Source organism: Neofelis nebulosa, chromosome 1 (genome assembly GCF_028018385.1).
Source record: "Neofelis nebulosa isolate mNeoNeb1 chromosome 1, mNeoNeb1.pri, whole genome shotgun sequence".
Lineage (NCBI taxonomy): Eukaryota > Metazoa > Chordata > Mammalia > Carnivora > Felidae > Neofelis > Neofelis nebulosa.
Window position 1 is genome coordinate 109,985,829 of NC_080782.1, and position 19,476 is coordinate 110,005,304.

General features: G+C 38.2%; 1 protein-coding gene across 1 annotated transcript in view; it reads right to left on the reverse strand.

Moving 5' to 3' along the window:
- Window positions 1–1,952: 1,952 nt before the first annotated feature.
- IPO11 (importin 11) overlaps window positions 1,953–19,476 on the reverse strand; it is a 196,864-nt gene continuing 179,340 nt past the window's right edge. Inside the window, exon 30 of the mRNA XM_058731480.1 lies at window positions 1,953–2,306. Within this exon, the coding sequence (XP_058587463.1) occupies window positions 2,142–2,306 (165 nt within the window). The 3' untranslated portion in view covers window positions 1,953–2,141. The remainder of the gene's footprint in view (window positions 2,307–19,476) is intronic.

Below are 19,476 nucleotides of genomic sequence, written 5' to 3' on the forward strand. Positions count from 1 at the left end.
TGATCAGGAGCCACAGTTCAACCAGCAGCCTGGCTGAGAGGACTCATTTTGTCCAAATGTGTGCCTTAGGCTGCATTAATGAATAGACTTCTGTAAATTAACACGTGTATTTTATCTCTAATTGAACACTTAAAATTTCAAGATACATGATTTTTTTCTGACCTATTTTAAACATTTCCTACTTAATATTCCTTAAGTAATGTTACTTAGTTTTCCTACTTAAAGCCTATTTTAAACATTTCAGTTTTTTTTTTTTAATTTTTTTTTTTCAACGTTTTTTATTTATTTTTGGGACAGAGAGAGACAGAGCATGAACGGGGGAGGGGCAGAGAGAGAGGGAGACACAGAATCGGAAACAGGCTCCAGGCTCCGAGCCATCAGCCCAGAGCCTGACGCGGGGCTCGAACTCACGGACCGCGAGATCGTGACCTGGCTGAAGTCGGACGCTTAACCGACTGCGCCACCCAGGCGCCCCTAAACATTTCAGTTTTTTAAAAAAATGAACCAAACTCTTTCCCTGAGGTTAAATTTTTAACTGTTTCTGCAAGGTAGCAATTTTAGTAAAATTTGCTATAACACTATAATGAAATCTGTCAGGAATTGGAAAGAGAAGTTATTTTACTATAAGTGAAAAGCTGGGGCACGTTTAGAATTTCTAGAAACGTTGGGAATAATGCCTTAAATGAAAATAATTACGTCAACAAAAAGAAATTCTTTTTACATCAGTCCTGAGAACTGAGTAACAATGGTTAAGAATGATCACATTAAAGAAGCTTTTGGTCTTTAAGTGAAAAGAGAAAGTGAAACAGTAGGATTTACTACACACAGTACTACCACCTACTAGGACAGGACCAACACCAGGGTCTGGAAGAAAACATCCCTTTCAAATCCACCGGGCAATTTTTACCAACTCATTTTTCATGGAGCAGGAAAAATAGTCAGACAAATCAAAGGTAGGTATCTTTGGAAAATTTAATTTGGACCATATTTTCTTTCTCTTGCTCAAAACACCAAGTAGTTCCGTACATTTTGGGTTCCACAGCTTACAAAGGGGCAGTGGGTTTCCTGCAGTTACATATACTGTACCCAACTTTCTATAGAAAGATCAGACATTTCCCAACCTTGCTTTGAGTATTTCCTAAAAAAATGCTTTAAAGGTTTCTTACAATAAATGGCAAGTGAAACGGTAAGGCTTTATTTTCTCCTTTTTCCCCTTTTTTGGTACTGCGTGTTGGAGGAATAAGGAAGGAAGACTTGTCCTAACAGTGCGGTGCCCCGGGGGATCGTGACTGTGCGGCTGCGCCCCGACCGGGAGCCCTGCGGTGGGTAAGGACCTTGGGACCGGGTAGGGCAGCACAGGAGGGCGTGCGGGTGGCCGGCTGCTGTCGGCGCCTCCGGGAGTAACAGAGGGGCAAGAGGTCTCCCCCGGGTCCGCAGTACCACAGGTTCCCTTCCGCGGGCCTTACGAGATGCATTTAAACACTAAAGGTAATTTCTGAAAATAAAACGAGGAAAAAAAAATCCCTTCACTAATTTTTGTATCCAATTACTAAAATGAAAATAAAAGCATTTGATAAAACACATTTTCTAGTCAGATGAAAGCAAATCCCTTGCAAGATAACCTTAGTAATATATATTTGCACTATTTATATTTTTGTCCGGTGCACACCCTTCTTTAATTGCATCATCTGAACAGCTTTGCCATTTTTCAAACTTGCAGTTTCATTAGCTTAAAAAAGGGATACAGCAGCCAACTTAATACTAATTTTGGTTGCAGAAAAACAGAGCAGACATTAACCTTCATCTTCTCAAGCGTTAAGAGCACATGATTAAAAGGTAATCAAACGGTGTCTTCTCTTAACAGAAAACTAAGCAGCTAGTGTCATCAAATCTATATCTAGTAAACACGGGGCCCCTCTTAAATATAAAATTAAATTCTTTTGAGGAATAGGTTTGTGATTTTAGTTGTGCGGGATTTACATTTATTCACTCATTTTGGTATTAAAAATGTATGGTCTTCACTTCTTTATAGGCATACACGAGGGAGTTCTTCATCCTCTCAGCAGGCTGGCACACACCAATGGCAGGCTGGGGTCCTTGGCTTGTTTCAGAAAGGGGAGGCAGCCACACGCCACTTGCTCTCAGAAGCCCTGCAAAAACTCCTGCAGCTGGGTGACGATCTCCGTGTCCACGGTCTCCATGAGGGACTGGAAGCCTTGCTCTCCCAGGAGCTCCTGCTGCGCCTTCAGCTTCTCGTAGATAAACTGCTGCAGCGACACTGTGTGTACCGGGTCCTTCAGAGCCAGCTATGGGACAGAGAGGAGCCACACTGCGTCAACGAGGCAAACACAACTCCCCCTTACACGGGACTACAAATCTCGTAGTCTCTTCCGCAGCTGCACGACTGCTTCTGCCTCCCTTCTCACAAGAGATCCTCAAATAGTCACACTGTGCCAAAGTCTGCCGAAGGAAATTTCACTGTTTGTCTATCCTCGGTTCCCTAGGGCCTCTGAGCCTAAGTTGCCTGATTAGCCCAACTCTTCAACAGCTCAGGCTTCATCCATGTAAAGAACTGAAACCTGGTACAAAGTATTCTAGACAGAACATGCCAAAGAGCATTTCAACACAACTGTCCAGGGCTCCTCTGAGAAAGATAAGGTGCTACTGAGGCAGCTCAGGGAGGCCCTAGGGGCTGACAGAGGAAAGCGCCCTATCCTGGACGGCTCTGCTACTTACGTACGTGCTTCTGGTAACAGAGAGAGAGAGAGACAGAGACAGAAATAATAAAGAAAAACATTTATAAAACCAAAACAAGCACATACCCCTCCTCTCCCACTGGGATATTTGGAAAACAAAAGAAATACAATTAGAAATAACCCATCATTCTGCTTCCTAACAATAACAATCACAACAGAAACACTGTGGCCTCCTTTGCTTTTCTGTGCACGTGATCCACAAAAACACAATATCACAATATATACAATTAGTGCTGCTCTTTGCATTTGTATATCACATGAAAATTCTACTCTAACACATTTTAAGAATTCTAAATCTATATATGTTATCATCTTTTTGGTTATAGGTGTGTTGAAATGATCATGGTATAGTTAAAATACAATTTTAACTAATTTTCCTGAATAACCTATCACAAGCACTGTTCCTCTACATATCAGATTACTCCCTTATGCCTTTTTCTATTTTAGAAGAATTACTAAAGGACACAGACGATTTTATGACTCCTGATACACATTATCAAGTTGTTTTTCCGACAGTTAGTACAAATGTAAAAGGTATGAGAGTTTTCAGCTTGTGACATTGTCTTTACCACTGGTATTAATTACTATTATTTAAATGCTTTATAATTTAAGAAGTGAAAAATAATACACTCTACTTTAAGCTGTACATTTCTCCCATTATCAATAAAGGTGAACATCTGCAAGGCGTCAGTAAAATACATGAGTGTGTGTGCCCAATACAGCTGCACAGAAACTCTTGTCCTTCCTTACGGATATTCAATTTCAGGTAGATAAAACAGTTGAATCACATCTGCTGTTTGAGCAATTTAAAGAAATTTTAAAATAATGACCACAAATGGAAAATCTAACTGAGAGGCAGAGACATACATGGCATGAATTTGAAATGAGACCCCTTAGGTGACCATTCCAGAGCTACATGATAAATCCAAGGCAAGGATACATTCAGTATTCATTGCAGGTGAACAGGAGAAAAGAACTCTCAACACAAACCCCTGCCTTCACAAGCCTGAAGATATCACTGTACAAAAAGCACAGAAATTGAAGACGAACATTTAAAAGTAAATGTTCTCTTAAGCAAAATGCAGTAATGTTCGATATTATTTTCATTACTATGAAATAGATTTTTTGCTACAGAGGATGTGCACTTTGTTGAAATATCATGAACTATCTGCAACAATATGAGGGAAACAGAGCTGAGCTGGAAATTAATGTTCAAATAAGTCACCCCAACTACTGAAATGAGCTTAGGAGAGTAGTTTAAATGCTGTTTCAATCTGCTATAAAAAACTGCAAACAGTTAACGTATCAAATCTCCACCCTTTAACTTTCAACTGACTAATAAAAAGGAAAACTACTGCCATACTAAATCCCACCAAGGCATCAGTATAGTATTTTTTAAAGTATATTGATCAGTCATGCAAAGATTAAAAAAACCATTAGTCTCTTTTGAAAGAAAAGTTGTTGAACGGAGAAGGAAGGGAAAACAAAACACACAAGATCTCCAAATGCACATCTCTAAAAAATCTTAAAACAACCACCACAACAACTATTTTCTTCAGTTAAAAATATCATGTTAGCAAATAAATGTGTATTTTGGCCTGTGGTAGATAGTCATAAATCACAGCTATGAATACTTTCTTTTTTTGTTTTAATTTGTTTAATGCTTATTTATTTTTGAGAGAGACAGAAGAGAGTATGAGCAGGGAAGGGGCAGAAAGAGAGGGGGACACAAAATCTGAAGCAGGCTCCAGGCTCCAAGCTGTCAGCACACAGCCAGATGAGGGGTTCGAACTCAAGAACCGCGAGATCATGACCTGAGCCGAAGTCAGACGCTTAACTAACTGAGCCACCCAGGTGCCCCAATACTTTCTTTTGAATAAGTTTTCTGAAATACATTAATAAAATGATTCTCTCAAGAAAAATCATTGCTGCATACCCACTAAAACTCCAGATATCATTTCTTTGAATGTTATAGTGCCATCAATAGAATTAAAAAACACTCGGGGCGCCTGGGTGGCTCAGTCGGTTAAGCGTCCGACTTCGGCTCAGGTCACGATCTCGTGGTCCATGAGTTCGAGCCCCGCGTCGGGCTCTGTGCTGACGGCTCAGGGCCCGGAGCCTGTTTCAGATTCTGTGTCTCCCTCTCTCTCTCTGACCCTCCCCCGTTCATGCTCTGTCTCTCTCTGTCTCAAAAATAAACGTTAAAAAAAAAATTTTAAAAAACCCACTAAAGTCACTAATATCATTTTCACAACTGTTGCTTTTATACAGTATATACATATATACTATATAAATAATGCCCGCATTACATAATAAACTCAATTATATGATTTAACGTGAAAAAATACAGAAAGCTTACATGTTCATCAGGTGGTATGCTCCTGAGAAAATAATTAGTTTTATAATGTAATAAGCAAATTACAATTAGGAAGATAACTCTGCTGTTGGAAAACCACATTGCAAAAGTAGATGTGAAGTAGACTTCTAATTCCAAAATAATAGAGTAAAATATTCTTCTAATTCTTTCAGCTAAGTACAACTAAAACTCCTGGACATTACGTGTGTGTGTGTGTGTGTGTGTGTGTGTGTGTGTGTGTGTGTGTGTGTGTGTGTGTGTAGACACCCAGAACTGAAGGAATGACACAGTACTGAGTCCCAGGCTTATATACCCCAAATTTGGGCCTGAAGAAGCCAGCAACCTGGACATGGAAACAAACGTAGACCAAAAAAAGGCTCCAACAAAAAGCCTGCTCTCTACCCAAGGGACCACAAAGCAAGACAGAAAACTTTAGATGATAACTAGTTTATTTCACTCAGCCCAACACCAAGACTAAACTATGGCCCCACCTCTACTCACACCAGGCTGTTAAAAGGATTCGAACCACCCATCCCCCAATAGCGTGTGTGTGGCGACACTCGGGGAGCTTGAACTCTCAGTTCCTCTCACGGGGAGAGGGGCCGAGTGGAGAACTTGGCTTTCTGCACCCACCTGACAGTAACAAAGTGGCACAGCCACTTCTGCCAGAGCACTGTCAAAAGAAGGTTGCTAAAACAGAATCTGTAGTAAGATTCAGTCTAATAAAGCCAAAAATATCCAGGTTTCAATAAAAAAAAAAAAGTCATTCATAACTAAAGGAGGTATCAGAGGCAGAAGGGAAGTGGGTTTAACTATAAAAGGGCAAAATGAGGAGTCTTTGCAGCCACGGAAATGTTCCATATCCTGACTACTTTGGTTGTGATGTTATAGTTTTGCAAGATGTTATCACTGAGGGGTCATGGACAACAACACATCACAAACCAGAGTGAGCTCAGTATCTGGCAACCTCAGACACCAAGAATATATTGGGAGGCATGGAATTAATTTCCCGGAGGTGAAAGACACAGTTTGGTAATCCACATTCTCAAATTCAAACAAATTAATCACAGAAGAATCTTACAAATTCAGAAATTGTTTATTCTTCTTTGGAACACATCTAACAAGTGTGGTTATCTTTGCTCAGATGTACAAATATGAGAAGGTAAAAACCCTCTACAGAAAAAACAAAGCCAACAGTACTGAGGCCCAGCTGACAATAACAGAAATACTGGGAGTAATGGGAAGAGACACAAAACTATTAAGAATGCAATTTTTATGAGACGCAATTTTTGGTACTCTGGACCACATCTTGCAACTAAGAGCATTAGTGGAAAACCAGTGATATTCTCAATAAAACCTGAAGTTTAGTTAGCAATAATATACCAATGTTGGTTTCCTAATTTTGATAAATGCACTCTGATGTAAGATGCTGACATTACGGAAAAGGAGTGAGGGGCACATGAGAAGGAAAGGTCTGTACTACCTCTGCTACTTTTCTGAAAACCTAAAACTCTTCCAAAATAAAAAGGGTGTCTGTCTTTATGCCAGTACCATACTGTTTTATTTACTTTGTGATAGATTTTGAAATCAGAAAGTGTGATGCCTCCAGCTTTATTCTTTTTCAAGACTGTTTTGGTCACTCAAGGTCTTTCATGGTTCCTATGAATTTTAGAATTGTGTTTTCTATTCCTGTAAGACATGCCATTGGAATTTTTGACAGAGTGCACAGACTCTGAAAATTGCCTTGTGTAGTATGGAAATCTTAATATCTAGTGTTCCAAACCATGAATATGAGTATCTACTTGTGTCTTTAATGTCTTTCATCAACGTTTTGTAGTTTTCAAGGTACAAGTCTCTCACCTCCTTGAAGTGTATTATGTATGCTCAATTGTTATATTTATGTTAAATTTATGCTCAGCTATTGTATTCTTTCTGATGCAGTTCTAAGTGGGATGTGTTTTCTTAAGTTCCTTTTCAGATAGTTCATTTAGTATAGAAAATACAACTGAAGTTTGCATACTGACTTTGCATCCTGCAACCTTAATTTATTAGCTCCAGCAATTTTTTTTAAATAGGTCTTTAGTGTTTTCTATACCTAAGATCACATCATCCGCAAAAAGGGACAGTTTTACTTCTACCTTAACATCTGGATTCTTTTTATTTCTTTTCCTTGCCTAATTGCTCTGACTAGGATTTCAGGTACCATGTTGGGTATACAGAGCAATAGACAGAACAGGAAGTTCACAAATAATTCCACACATATATAGTCAACTGATCTTCAACAAGGGCACCCAAAAGTAAACAGTGATGAAAGGACAGTCTCTTCAACAAATGGTGTTGAGAAAAGTGGATAGCCAAATGAAAAAGAATGAAATCCTTCTCTTTCACCACACAAAAAATCAAGTCAAAATGAGTGAGACTTAAACATAAGACCTTGGACTCCTGGGAAAAAACCCACAATTTTGGGAAAAGCTTCATGCCACTGGGCATAACAATGATTTCAAAAATATGACACTAAACGCACAGGCAACAAAAGGAAAACTGACAAGAGAGACTACAATAAACAAGTTTTATAATATATTTAAAAAGAGGTACTAAAAGGGGCACCTGGGTGGCTCAGTCAGTTAAGCATTTGACTTCAGCTCAGGTCATGATCTCATGGTTCGTGGGTTTGAGCCCCGCATCGGGCTCTGTGCTGACAGCTCAGAGCGTGGAGCCTGCTTCGGATTCTGTGTGTGTCTGTCTCTCTCTCTCTCTCAAAAATAAAAAAAACATTAAAAAAAAAATTAAAAAATACAAATAAAATTAAAAAAGAGGTACTAAGAAGCTAAAAAAGTACATCCCTCTGTGGCCATCTGGTACGAGGACAACCTGCTCTGGATGCCTCAATTAACTTACCCAAGTGTTCAATTATAGAGCATCTAAATAGCAAGGCGGGCAAGTTCATTTCCGAAATGAGGAAAAAATGATGTCCCTAGGCTGTGAGTGACATTCAAGGTTGATTTTTCTGAAGTTAATGACAACAGGAGAACTGGCATACAGACTTCCAAATTCCTGGTTTTGTTCTCTTTCCATTACATCCATATGCCTAACCGCTCTCTCACCCTCCAAGGAAGGACATAATATTTAAATATTTCCATTAAAATGGTTAAGATAAAATTAGAACCCTTATAATAGATTTGTGATATTAGAAGATAATTACCCAGAATTCCTGACTCCAAGACAATGCCAAATAAATTAAGTGCTAATATTCTGACTCACTTCAAAAGTCCATACATTGGATTTTAATAAGCAAGTAGTTTGGTACTCCTTGACTTTGAAATTATTACTTTAAGAAAGAATGGTTCTGGGGGCGCCTGGGTGGCGCAGTCGGTTAAGCGTCCGACTTCAGCCAGGTCACGATCTCGCGGTCCGTGAGTTCGAGCCCCGCGTCAGGCTCTGGGCTGATGGCTCGGAGCCTGGAGCCTGTTTCCGGTTCTGTGTCTCCCTCTCTCTCTGCCCCTCCCCCGTTCATGCTATGTCTCTCTCTGTCCCAAAAATAAATTAAAAAAAAAAAAAAAAAAAAAAAAAAGAAAGAATGGTTCTGGATGAACTGTGTATCAGATTCCTCTGTTGGTAATTATAGCTTTCTGACGTTTGCTTCAAACCATAAGGTGGTTAGTCTTTAGAGTTGGTACAAGATTTTAGCTCCTGTGGTGCTACTTACCAGAATGTCCATTTCTTATTCTTTGAGATTTTGATTCCTTAAAACGAAAAAACATTTCACTGCATTAATCAGCAATTTCACCCAGCAGGAATTTGACAGCTGAATCCTTTCTTTTTCTTAGGTCATGTGGCCTTTCATATTATTGTTCAGTTTATAAGCCTCCATAGACCCACGATAATTTTTTGGAAATTATTTACTGTAAAGTTATTTCGGTTGGAATTTTGCTAGAGAGAAAAAGTTTCCTACCGTAGAAAATTACAGAAGATTTTTGTAAGAATAGTGATATACTTTCCATGAAACCTGGTAGATTATGTATAACCACCCTAGCAACGCAACAGACCAAAAATCTTAAAGGAAAATTTGCCTATGACAATGTATTTAACCCTGTGGTCTTCAAATGTTCTTAGTTCGATTAAAATATCTTTGGCTTGGGGGCGCCTGGGTGGCGCAGTCGGTTAAGCGTCCGACTTCAGCCAGGTCACGATCTCGCGGTCCGTGAGTTCGAGCCCCGCGTCAGGCTCTGGGCTGATGGCTCGGAGCCTGGAGCCTGCTTCCGATTCTGTGTCTCCCTCTCTCTCTGCCCCTCCCCCGTTCATGCTCTGTCTCTCTCTGTCCCAAAAATAAATAAAAAACGTTGGAAAAAAAAAATTAAAAAAAAAAAAAAATTAAATATCTTTGGCTTGAAATTCCCTTTTTTGACCTCTGTTTCATATAGGGAATTGTCAATTTCTGAAATACATCTACATCTAAATTTTTAGAATCTGTTGGATATAAACTCTCCTAACCAGTGGCTTACCAAGGAGTTTGAGTGCTATAGATGCCAACCAGAGCCCATCTCATCAATAAGGCTCAACAATGCAAATTCAGTCACTAATTAAACCCAGTGTGCAATCCAAATTCCAAGGCAGTGAGTGAGATTTTATCATCCCTGCTGTAGCTGTCCATCGAGGAATTTAGACTACAATTTCTATTTGACGAACCTGTAAATAAAGGAGCTATTTTACATTGCTATGTCTAGAATGACTGAAACCCAGACGTCATGAGATAAAAGTAACAATGCATACATACATGTCTCAGGGACAAAAATGCAATTGCAATTTAGCAATTAGCTTATTACCGAGGTTTTCTGATATAATTATTTTTTCTCTCCATCAGTCCCAGACCATTACTAATTGGGTATTTTTACTCTAGTTTCAGTCTTATTTTGGTTACGCCTTCCAAGGTGCTTTAAATCTACAAAGTAAGCGTGAGCAAAACACACAATTTAATCAATGAGCCAAAGTAAATATGCCAAGCCCAGATATGAGCAACAGAACATCTTATTTCTTTACACTTGTTTCCGTAGGGAATGTTCCTCATCAGAGTGATTAAACAGCAATCAAAATATTCTATCTACATTTACTAAACTCCAACCGCAAACAGGGCATGTACTAGGCACAGACTAAACCTTTTATGTACATTTTTTTGTTAGTTTATGTTGAGAGAAAGAGTATATGTGCAAGCGGGGGAGGGGCAAAGAGAGAGAGGGGGAGAGAGAGAATCTGAAGTAGGCTCTGCACTTTCATCCCCCAATGCGGGGCTCGACCCCATGAAGCCTGAGATCATGACCTCAGCCAAAATCAAGAGTTGGATCCTTAAATGACTAAGCCAGCCAGGTGCCCCTTTACATAAGATTGTTTCATTTAAAACTCAAAATAAGAAATTCTAAAGAGAAAAGGAAACCCACAGCAATATAACTAAATATTTTTACAGAGTGTTTTTCACCCTTAGCAGCATACTGGGAACCATTTGTAGAATATTAAAAACTGCTGATGTCTAAGTCCCACTTCTAGAGATTCTGAATTAACTGGTTTCAGGCCCTCGAATTTTTAAAAGCTTATAAGAATCTGATACATATTTGAGTGAGGAAGAGTGTTAAAGAAAAATTTGGAAAAAACGGTTTTGAGGACTAAGATTTCAAGTAAACCCAACAAAAATCTCTATAGATATCTTCATACTCATTAAAATAAATGCAAGTAACAGACTCAATAAAATACATGACACTTAAAAACTCTTTGACTGGTACTTCCAAGCCTTACAGACTTGATTCCCATAGACCACCACCTACTTCTACATGCTCTTCAGGGCTTTCTTTCTCCTTTGGTTTCAATGAGACATTTTTGGGTTCCTTTTGCTTTAGTGTATGCAAAACAGAGAATGTCAGGATCCTTTTTTTTTTTTTTTCCAAACTGTCTGACTCCTTCACCATCCAAAAGTTTAATCCTCTTTTGAGCCTTACTTTTGACTCTAGAATTCCAAAGGATTCCCCAAATCACATAAAAATCCACACTAGAAGGATTTGGACTTTGTCTGCTTTTCCTAACTGGTTTGCTAGTAACAGCAACATCCATTTACATGTTTATCATTTAATTGGTTACCTTGTTAAACTCTCTTCATAGCTGGTTTGTTGATTTTCCTGGACTTTTCTGGCATAAACATTCATTTAAATGACTAATGACTTGCCTTTTCTTTGCCAGTACTTAATACCTACACTCACTCAAATACACCCTTGCTTGTTCTCATCACATTGGCTAAAAATTCTATGTGACAGACTATCACTGAAAATTTTTATCCTGCTTCCTAGGTACCCAGATAGACCACAACTCCCAGTCAACAGAATGTGAACAAAAAAGATGTGTCATAACCCATTCTTTTTCTCTCCAACTAGACAGAAGAATCATCAATATATCTGGGTCATCCCTGAATGACTCTGTGAATTACATACCCACTCATAATCTTCTTTTTGTACTTTCCCTGAGTAGGAAAAAAAAACAACAACAAACTATTATATTGAGATTCCAGGGGTCTGTTCTAGAAGGTGGCACTCTCACTTTGATCATTCTCAACAGTGGTATGTTTGTGTTTAGTTTCAAACAGTCATTTAAAACATCACGTTAAAGTCATATTTTTTTTAGGGATCCCTGGGTGGCTCAGTCCGTTAAGCATCCGACTCTTGGTTTGGCTCAGGTCATGATGTCACGTTTCGGGAGTTCGGGCCTGCTTGGGATTCTCTCTCTCCCTCTCTCTGCCCCTCCACTTGCTCTCTTTTGCTCTTTTCAAAATAAATAAACATTAAAAAATTGTTTTTAAAGAGTCCTATTACTCTCTTCCTAATTCAGTAAGAGTTTTTACAGGAATAAATGGTGAATTTAATGCTGGGTTAAATTTGCTAATGGTAACTTACTTCTCTGCATCTATTTTCATAAATACAAAAATTTACTATTTTCTTTCTTCTGTTTATTATTTTCCTGACATTCCCACAGTTTTCTAAGTTCTATCTTTTCCTTAAAATGTGATAGCCCAAAAATAAGAAAAAAAGGACTGAAGGAAAAATGGGGAGAAAGAAAAAGGAAAAAGGGGAGAGGAGAGAGAGAGAAGATAAGCTGCTGCTAAAAGGATGTCATTAGCAATATTAAATGCATTAAACTACACATTTTTGTAAATTGATAGTACATTCCAGTAAAACCATTTAGAAAACGAGCAAATAAGAAACACTGTTAATGGAAAAATTTTTGCTTGTTTTTAGAAAAACGGGGAATCCACTTAAAACTTTTCTTCCATGATTTTTAATTGTTAACTTGTTTGGCAATTATATTTTATGAAAAACTTGTCCATTCTGACAAGATTTTCCACTGACTAGCCAGGAACTGCATGTATAATCCCTGAAGTTATATGTGACTTTTTACCTAATATTTTATATTTATGTTCACCCACTCCCCCACATACCTCCTCTTTATTCATATTTCATGAACATTTTAAAAAGGCATATTCTATTTATAGGATAGAATTTTTATTTACAGGAACTAAATTAAGCTTACTGGTAGTATTGTTCAGTTCTGTCATTATATACCCAGTAGGAGACCGTCTTAGGTTCAACTAAACCTAGAGATCACAAGACCACCACTGGCTATGCTTAGCACCAGTTTGCTCAGAAGGCCAGAGGGATGATAAGATACCACAAAATGGTAATGTGTAGGAGAATAAGTTTTGCACCAATAAAAAAGTTATGACCATAGGTGTGTTTTTAGAATCCTATAAAAATATGCTACCTTTTGAAATGAAACTTTACCTGTTTTATAAAAGCATTTCTCCTGTAAACCAATCATAGCAATAAATTAAGGACTATCTTTATAGTCCTTAGAGTTATCTCTAACATTAAAAAAGATCAATTCTAATATATAACTAAATTAATAATAAATTCTATAGAAAAATAGAAATAAATAATAAATAGAAACATGTCCTCCTTCCGTTCACGTTATCATCAAAGTAAAAATGATTATATAACAAAGTGTAACAGAATGTTTAGGGGTGTGTGATCAGTATTCCGAAATTAAGAAACAGCAGCCTCCTAGACATATCTAAGTGTGTTAGTGCTCAGCACTGCCTTTGATTCTACTTCCTTTCCAGAAATGTCATCAATACTCCTGTTTGCCCGTTCTGTGAGACAACAGACTATAAAACCAAACATATTCCATAAGATATTGAGCCAATTATATGTAGTTTCCAGGTGATACAGAAAATGGAAAGAGGACAAAGAGAAATAGGAAAAACCAGATGAGATTTCTAGTTATAATTTAAATGTCACCTTTGGATTAAGTTTTCTGAATATCACTTATTTTTGCCTACACTGTTATTAAAGGTATTGAGAGATGCGAACATCACAAGTGTAAGCCAACCTCACACAGGACACACCTGTTTCCTTATGTCTCCTTATTGTTCCAACTGCCTATTTGGTTCCAAGAAGTGAGATCACTGAACACATCTTAGGAGAATCTCAAGTCTTTTGATAAAATGCTTCACAAGATCAAGCTATCAAATGAAAGGTTAAAAAGTTAAGTGCTATAAATAAGAAATGCTAAAAGGGAACTTGTAAAGGCAATAAAGTTTAATAATGAGTCAGTGCTCGCAATCTATTTCAAAAACTGGGATGATCACTTCATCAAATTGTAAACCATCAATAATTTATAAAAATGACAGAATATGATGGGAATGAATGAGGGCACAAAACTTGCCATCATGACTATCTGCTGATACAGCAAAATCATTCAAGAAATTGCAGTATTTTAAGACCTGCATTAACCCACTAGTTCTGGAAAGGGAAATACTGTTCTCTGTGGCTATTTAGCCTAAATTGACTAGAGTACTTGAAATGATTTCATGCATGATTTAAATAAACTATGTTGTGTATTTATTTGTGGAAGGAGGCCTGGTGCAAAACAAGGAACTCACAGCCGGTGCCTGTACTACTGAATGATACATAAAAGCCAAACGGAAAACTAAACAAAACACCACCGTTGCACGAACAAAGATGTGACACACTGACAAATAATTAGAAAACACCACAATTCAAGCATTTCAAAATATCTGCCCCACTTTCACCAGTATAATTTACTTAAATCTCAGAGAACTAAACCTATTAACGTTTAGATCACAAAAAATGAAATAACGACAATCAGAACATCTACAACACCCGTGAGATTTAGAACTATAAATGAACATGTACCAATCTCTGAGGGTTACCTTTGGTTTTTGTTCAAGGAATACATCCATAGTGAAGTAAGTACACGGAGAGCTTTAGAACCAATTACAAAGCAGTGAGTTAACATGGAGGTAACCAAATGCCAGATCTTTCCTGAACGAAGGTCACCCAAATCTCCAGTAGATAGCTCATGTTAACTGCTGACTTAAGGATTTAAGAAATTTGCTACCACTAACATCTAATTTGACAAAAAGTTAGTGAGAACCCATTTTGTACCATTCTAAGTGCAGGGATTCAAAGATAAATCATGGTCCTTGTAATGCTAAACGCAATGAAAGGGGGAGGTTAAGGTAAGATGAAAATTAGTGGTGTAACACTATTTTTTATATTAAATGGTAAAAGGGCTGCTGCATCAACTGCTTTTTGGAATGGGGTAGTTAGTATGTGTGTGTGTGTGTGTGAGTGAGAGAGAGAGAGAGAGACAGACAGACAGAGAGACAGACAGACAGACACACAAGGGGAGAATATGTGGAGAGGAAGAGGACAGACAAGAAACAGAAGATACTTTTCTCAGTTACTCAGGTTTAAGGAAAGCTAGCTTGACATGTGGACATATCAAATGGCATCAGTAATCACTGAGTGGAAGCAGTTAATTTGTAGTGAAGTGAATGGGGAAGGGGGCTAAGATCCTGGAAATGGAAAATGCTATAAAATTCTCTTAAGTAGCAGCAAGCCCAGCAACACTGAAAGCTTGCCTCTTTCCCACCACATCAGCGTGGCTACGCATGCTCACCAGCACTTGTCATTCCTTGTCTTTCTATTCTAGCCACCCTGACAGGTGATGTCTTACTGTGGTTTTGCTTTGGTGACAACTTTCTGATGGCTCCCTATTCCTACCAAACAAAATCCAAATTCCTAGCTTTCTATGGTTGCCCTAACTACCACACATTTATTATTTTATAGTTCTATACATGAGGAGTCCAGAACAATCTCACAGGGCTAAAATCAAGGTGCGTCAGCAGGGCAGCTTTCCTTCCCGAAGGCTCTAGGGGAGAATCTGTTATTTTGCTTTTTCCGGCTTCTAGGGGCTGTCTTCCCCTGTTTTCAAAGCAACAGCACCACCTAGATAATCTCCTTTACAATCACCTGATGAGCAACCTTAATTCTACTTTGCAACGTAACCAAACATATCCATAGGGGGATGTAACCTATTCACAGGACCTAGGGATTAGGACGTGGAATTCTTTGGGGGATGAAAGGGATTATAGTTGCCACCGCACTTATCTGGCATATCGGGCCCTATACAACTTGGCCGCTATTTGTTACACAGCAGGCAACTACATCAATGTTTCTGAAGAGACACTCCTCCAACTACCCAATGTTCAGTGGAATAAAATGAATAATTACTCAGTTCTGAGTACTGTAGGATGCTTAGCAGCATTCTTGGCTCCCACCCACTAAATTACAGTAGTACTTCTCAGCCTTGTGACAATAAAATATATCTTTAGACAATGCTCTAAGTCTCCTGGGGGGTGGGGGAATAAAATAACAATCACTTGAGAATCACTCTTCTACAAGGACCCACTGTTTGCATTAGAAGCAAATGTAACTGCGTAACTCGCACAAGGACATAAAGTAATTTTCACTGTAATGGGTAGTAAAGAAACTCATTAGTCTCTTCATTGCAGTTTCTTCCAGGTCAGAAAAAAAGTGGTGGGGAAGAAATTAATTCAGCTTTAAGTTGAAAGAAAGTTTCAACACTTAAATAGTTTCTATAACAAAAGCCTTCTCCCTTTCTATTTGTTTTACTTTAAAGTGTTTTATTTCAAGGGGACAATCCAAGAAAAATTGGATGACTTATTCATAGGATATTCACATAGACTATCACATGTGAGATACAAAATAAGTATCAAGTGATTTGTGCAAAAGCAGTATTAAGGTCTGTCACAGATCATTTCACCTTGCTTGGGTTCATGTAAAAATGAATGACAATGGCTAGGAGAGGGGCGCCTGGGTTGCTCAGCTCAGGTCACGATCCCACAGTTCTTGAGATCGAGCCCAGTGTTGGGTTCTGCGTTGACAGTGTGGAGAAGTCTGTTTGGGATTCTCTCGCTCTCCCTTGCTTTCACCCTCTCCCGCCCAGGCTGTGCTCTTTCTTTCTCTCTCTCTCAAAATAAATAAAACTGAAAAAAAAAATTGGCTAGGATATAGTGACATCCAAACCATTTAATAAGTAAATTCCTTAGTTTAATAAATCCCCTTTCAGCAGAAGTAATGTTTCATTTTTGAACATATCACTGTATACAGGAGAATTAAACTATTTTTAGATAGTTTTAAATTAATGGAAATAGACACGTTCTTTGATTTTCTTCATTTGACCCTGAATCACGGTAGTACACCCTAGCTTTTGATACAAGGTATGTCTTTTATTTCAGTTAGGCTGAGAGCACAAAGAAGCAACTGTTTTCAATGCATGCTTGAAAGAACAAGATGGAGTATTATGAGATTGATCTACAAAATATCCTAGAAGGAAAATAAACCTGCAATTCTTAGCATTAAAATAGCCAAAGTCTTAAGTCTCTGACTTTCAAACAATATGGTTTTTGGTGTTTTCTAATTAGCATTAACTCCCATTTTCAATTGAGATTTTTAAACAATTCTTTAATAAAAGTGTTCAGTTTATTTTAAAAATTATATAATGATAAATTTTCAAGTAAAATAACCTCAGAAACACCATTAATGTGTAAAAAATACACTGTTAAACTGGAGTAATTAAAATAGTAAGGTCAAGGGACTACAAATAGGGATTTCCGAAATAAATCTAGGCAAATCTGGCATTGTACTATCTGACAAAGGTGGTATTTCAAAACAGCAGAAAAAAGATACACTTTTGATTAGTTTTGTGGCACAGGAGAGCCGTATCGAAGAACAATGGACACTCTCCTCCACTCCTTTATCAAAAACATTTCCACTTGGATTAAAGATTTAAATGAAATCAATAACACGAAATAAAAACATGAGAAACGATGTTCTTGAGCATGGGGTAGCGTTTCCATAAAAACCAGATAAAACAAAAGCGAAGTGAGAAAACAAAGTCAAAAGTGAACAAACTGCTGACGATTAAAGAAGATGACAACTACCACCACTGAAAACTCACTCACACAATGAAGCCCTCTCAAAGGGCAGTGCAAATCTACACTGTTTACGCCCAAAAGCTAACAGCTCATCTTTCCAAAAAAGAGTCTGATGAAGTAGGTGTGGGGGTATGCGTGGGAGTGAGAAGCCCCCTGATAGCTCTAAGGGAATATCTGTGAAATGCAGGAGAGACCACAATGTGCAGAACTTTACCAGGACTCAGAAAACAGAAAAACTACCCAAAACCATGATACGCAAGACAAGCAATGTTTATCTTGCTCAGTCTTTTAAGACCACTCATTTAGGTCCATGCATTCCAAGCGAAGACAAGTGAGGAACTGACCTGATGGTCAGTTGGGACTTAAGGACTTAAAATTAAGACCACTGACTGTCCCCGTAACACGAATGGTTTGTAAATTCTGACCAATCCCTGACAAGACCATTCTAAGACTAACTCCAGCACTCTCAATCTGATAAAACCCCTCCATGATTTACCCACTGAGACACAACTCATGGTGCCACCAAGTGTGCACTCACCCCTGCAACAAGCTCATTAGTTTAATTGTGCTCCTGGTTTAAAAAACAAAAAGCAAAAACCAAACTGAATGAAACACGGATGAAGAATGAAGGGCTGATTTCTGCATCTCTAACGAGCTTCTTCAGGTTTCTGATTATACTCCGAACTAGGTGGCATAAAACAACTAATTTTTAAATTTTGAGGGATTCTGTGGAGAAGAGTAAGAACAGATGGTCTCTTCTCCACGATCTATGGGCTTCACTTGAGAAGACTTGAAGGCTAGAGGGGAATGACACTCTCCTGGGGAGTCATCTATAGCGTTACTCATTTGTGTGTCTAGCAGTTAATGTTCACTGCGTAAAACAAGACTCACATTCTCTTTGTGGACACTTGGTACCTGGGTTCCAAGAACAAATGTTTCTTGGGAACAAGGCAGAAGATAGATCTTATGATTTGACTCGGAGGGCAGAAAGCATCAGCAAGACTCAACAACTTCAAGGAAAGGAAATAGAGACCCAGAGAGCATGCAAGTCACCCTGCCAAAACAGCATGTGGAATGGGACATAATATTATGGCCATTCTTGGAAAATACAATGTACCAAGAACTCTTAATTTAAAGCAAAAAATGAACAATCAAGTAAAATTTCTAATAGAAAAACTGGGGTGAAGAAGGTAAGAAAGGAATATAAACGAACTATAAACATCTGGAAAATGCTCAGCCTTGCTCATAATTAGAAAAAGTACATTAAAAAACAAGTTACTGCTTTCTAGCATATTGTCCAGGGTGTTGAATGACTCATACCACCAATAGGCACATACTTTTAAATTCTTAGTTTTTCCTTAAAGTGAGAGCCTGGCTTTTGAGAAAATGTATGTCAAATACCCAAGTCTAAATCACCATGTTTCCCTGTCAGCCATTCTTCAATGTTCAAATGGTATTGCATGACAAAGACAGATGATTTAGCTCACAACTCTATTGCAAAAGTACTTTTCCTCATGACAACCGATGTCACAGAGAACATTCCCCTCGTGACACAGAAAGTATTTAAAAATGCATACTTGAGAGTGGTGATTTAATGAAACTGGTCATTTGTACTACTTCATCAAGAACATTCCTCAATGAAAATGGCTTTAAAAAACAAACAAAATGTGAGTATACGGTAGTAAAAAAGAGGCTGATTACTAGCATAGTTTGCTGCCATCGCCTTTACTGATGCTCAAGGGCCAGCTGTTATACCTGCCTTTGGGTGGGGAATGTTGTTTTTCCACAACCAGTGCAAATGCCCACACGATGACAAGAAAAATACTATCTTAGAATGGCAAATACTGTCATCACTCATAGTACTGACACATAATATCACTTATGAAATAAGAATACTCTTGAGCCCCTAGTTGTTTGCAAACTACCTTTGGAAGTGCTGCTCAAGAACTGCGTACTGTATGCAAGCGATGAATCACTTAATTTTACACCTGAAACTAGTATTACAC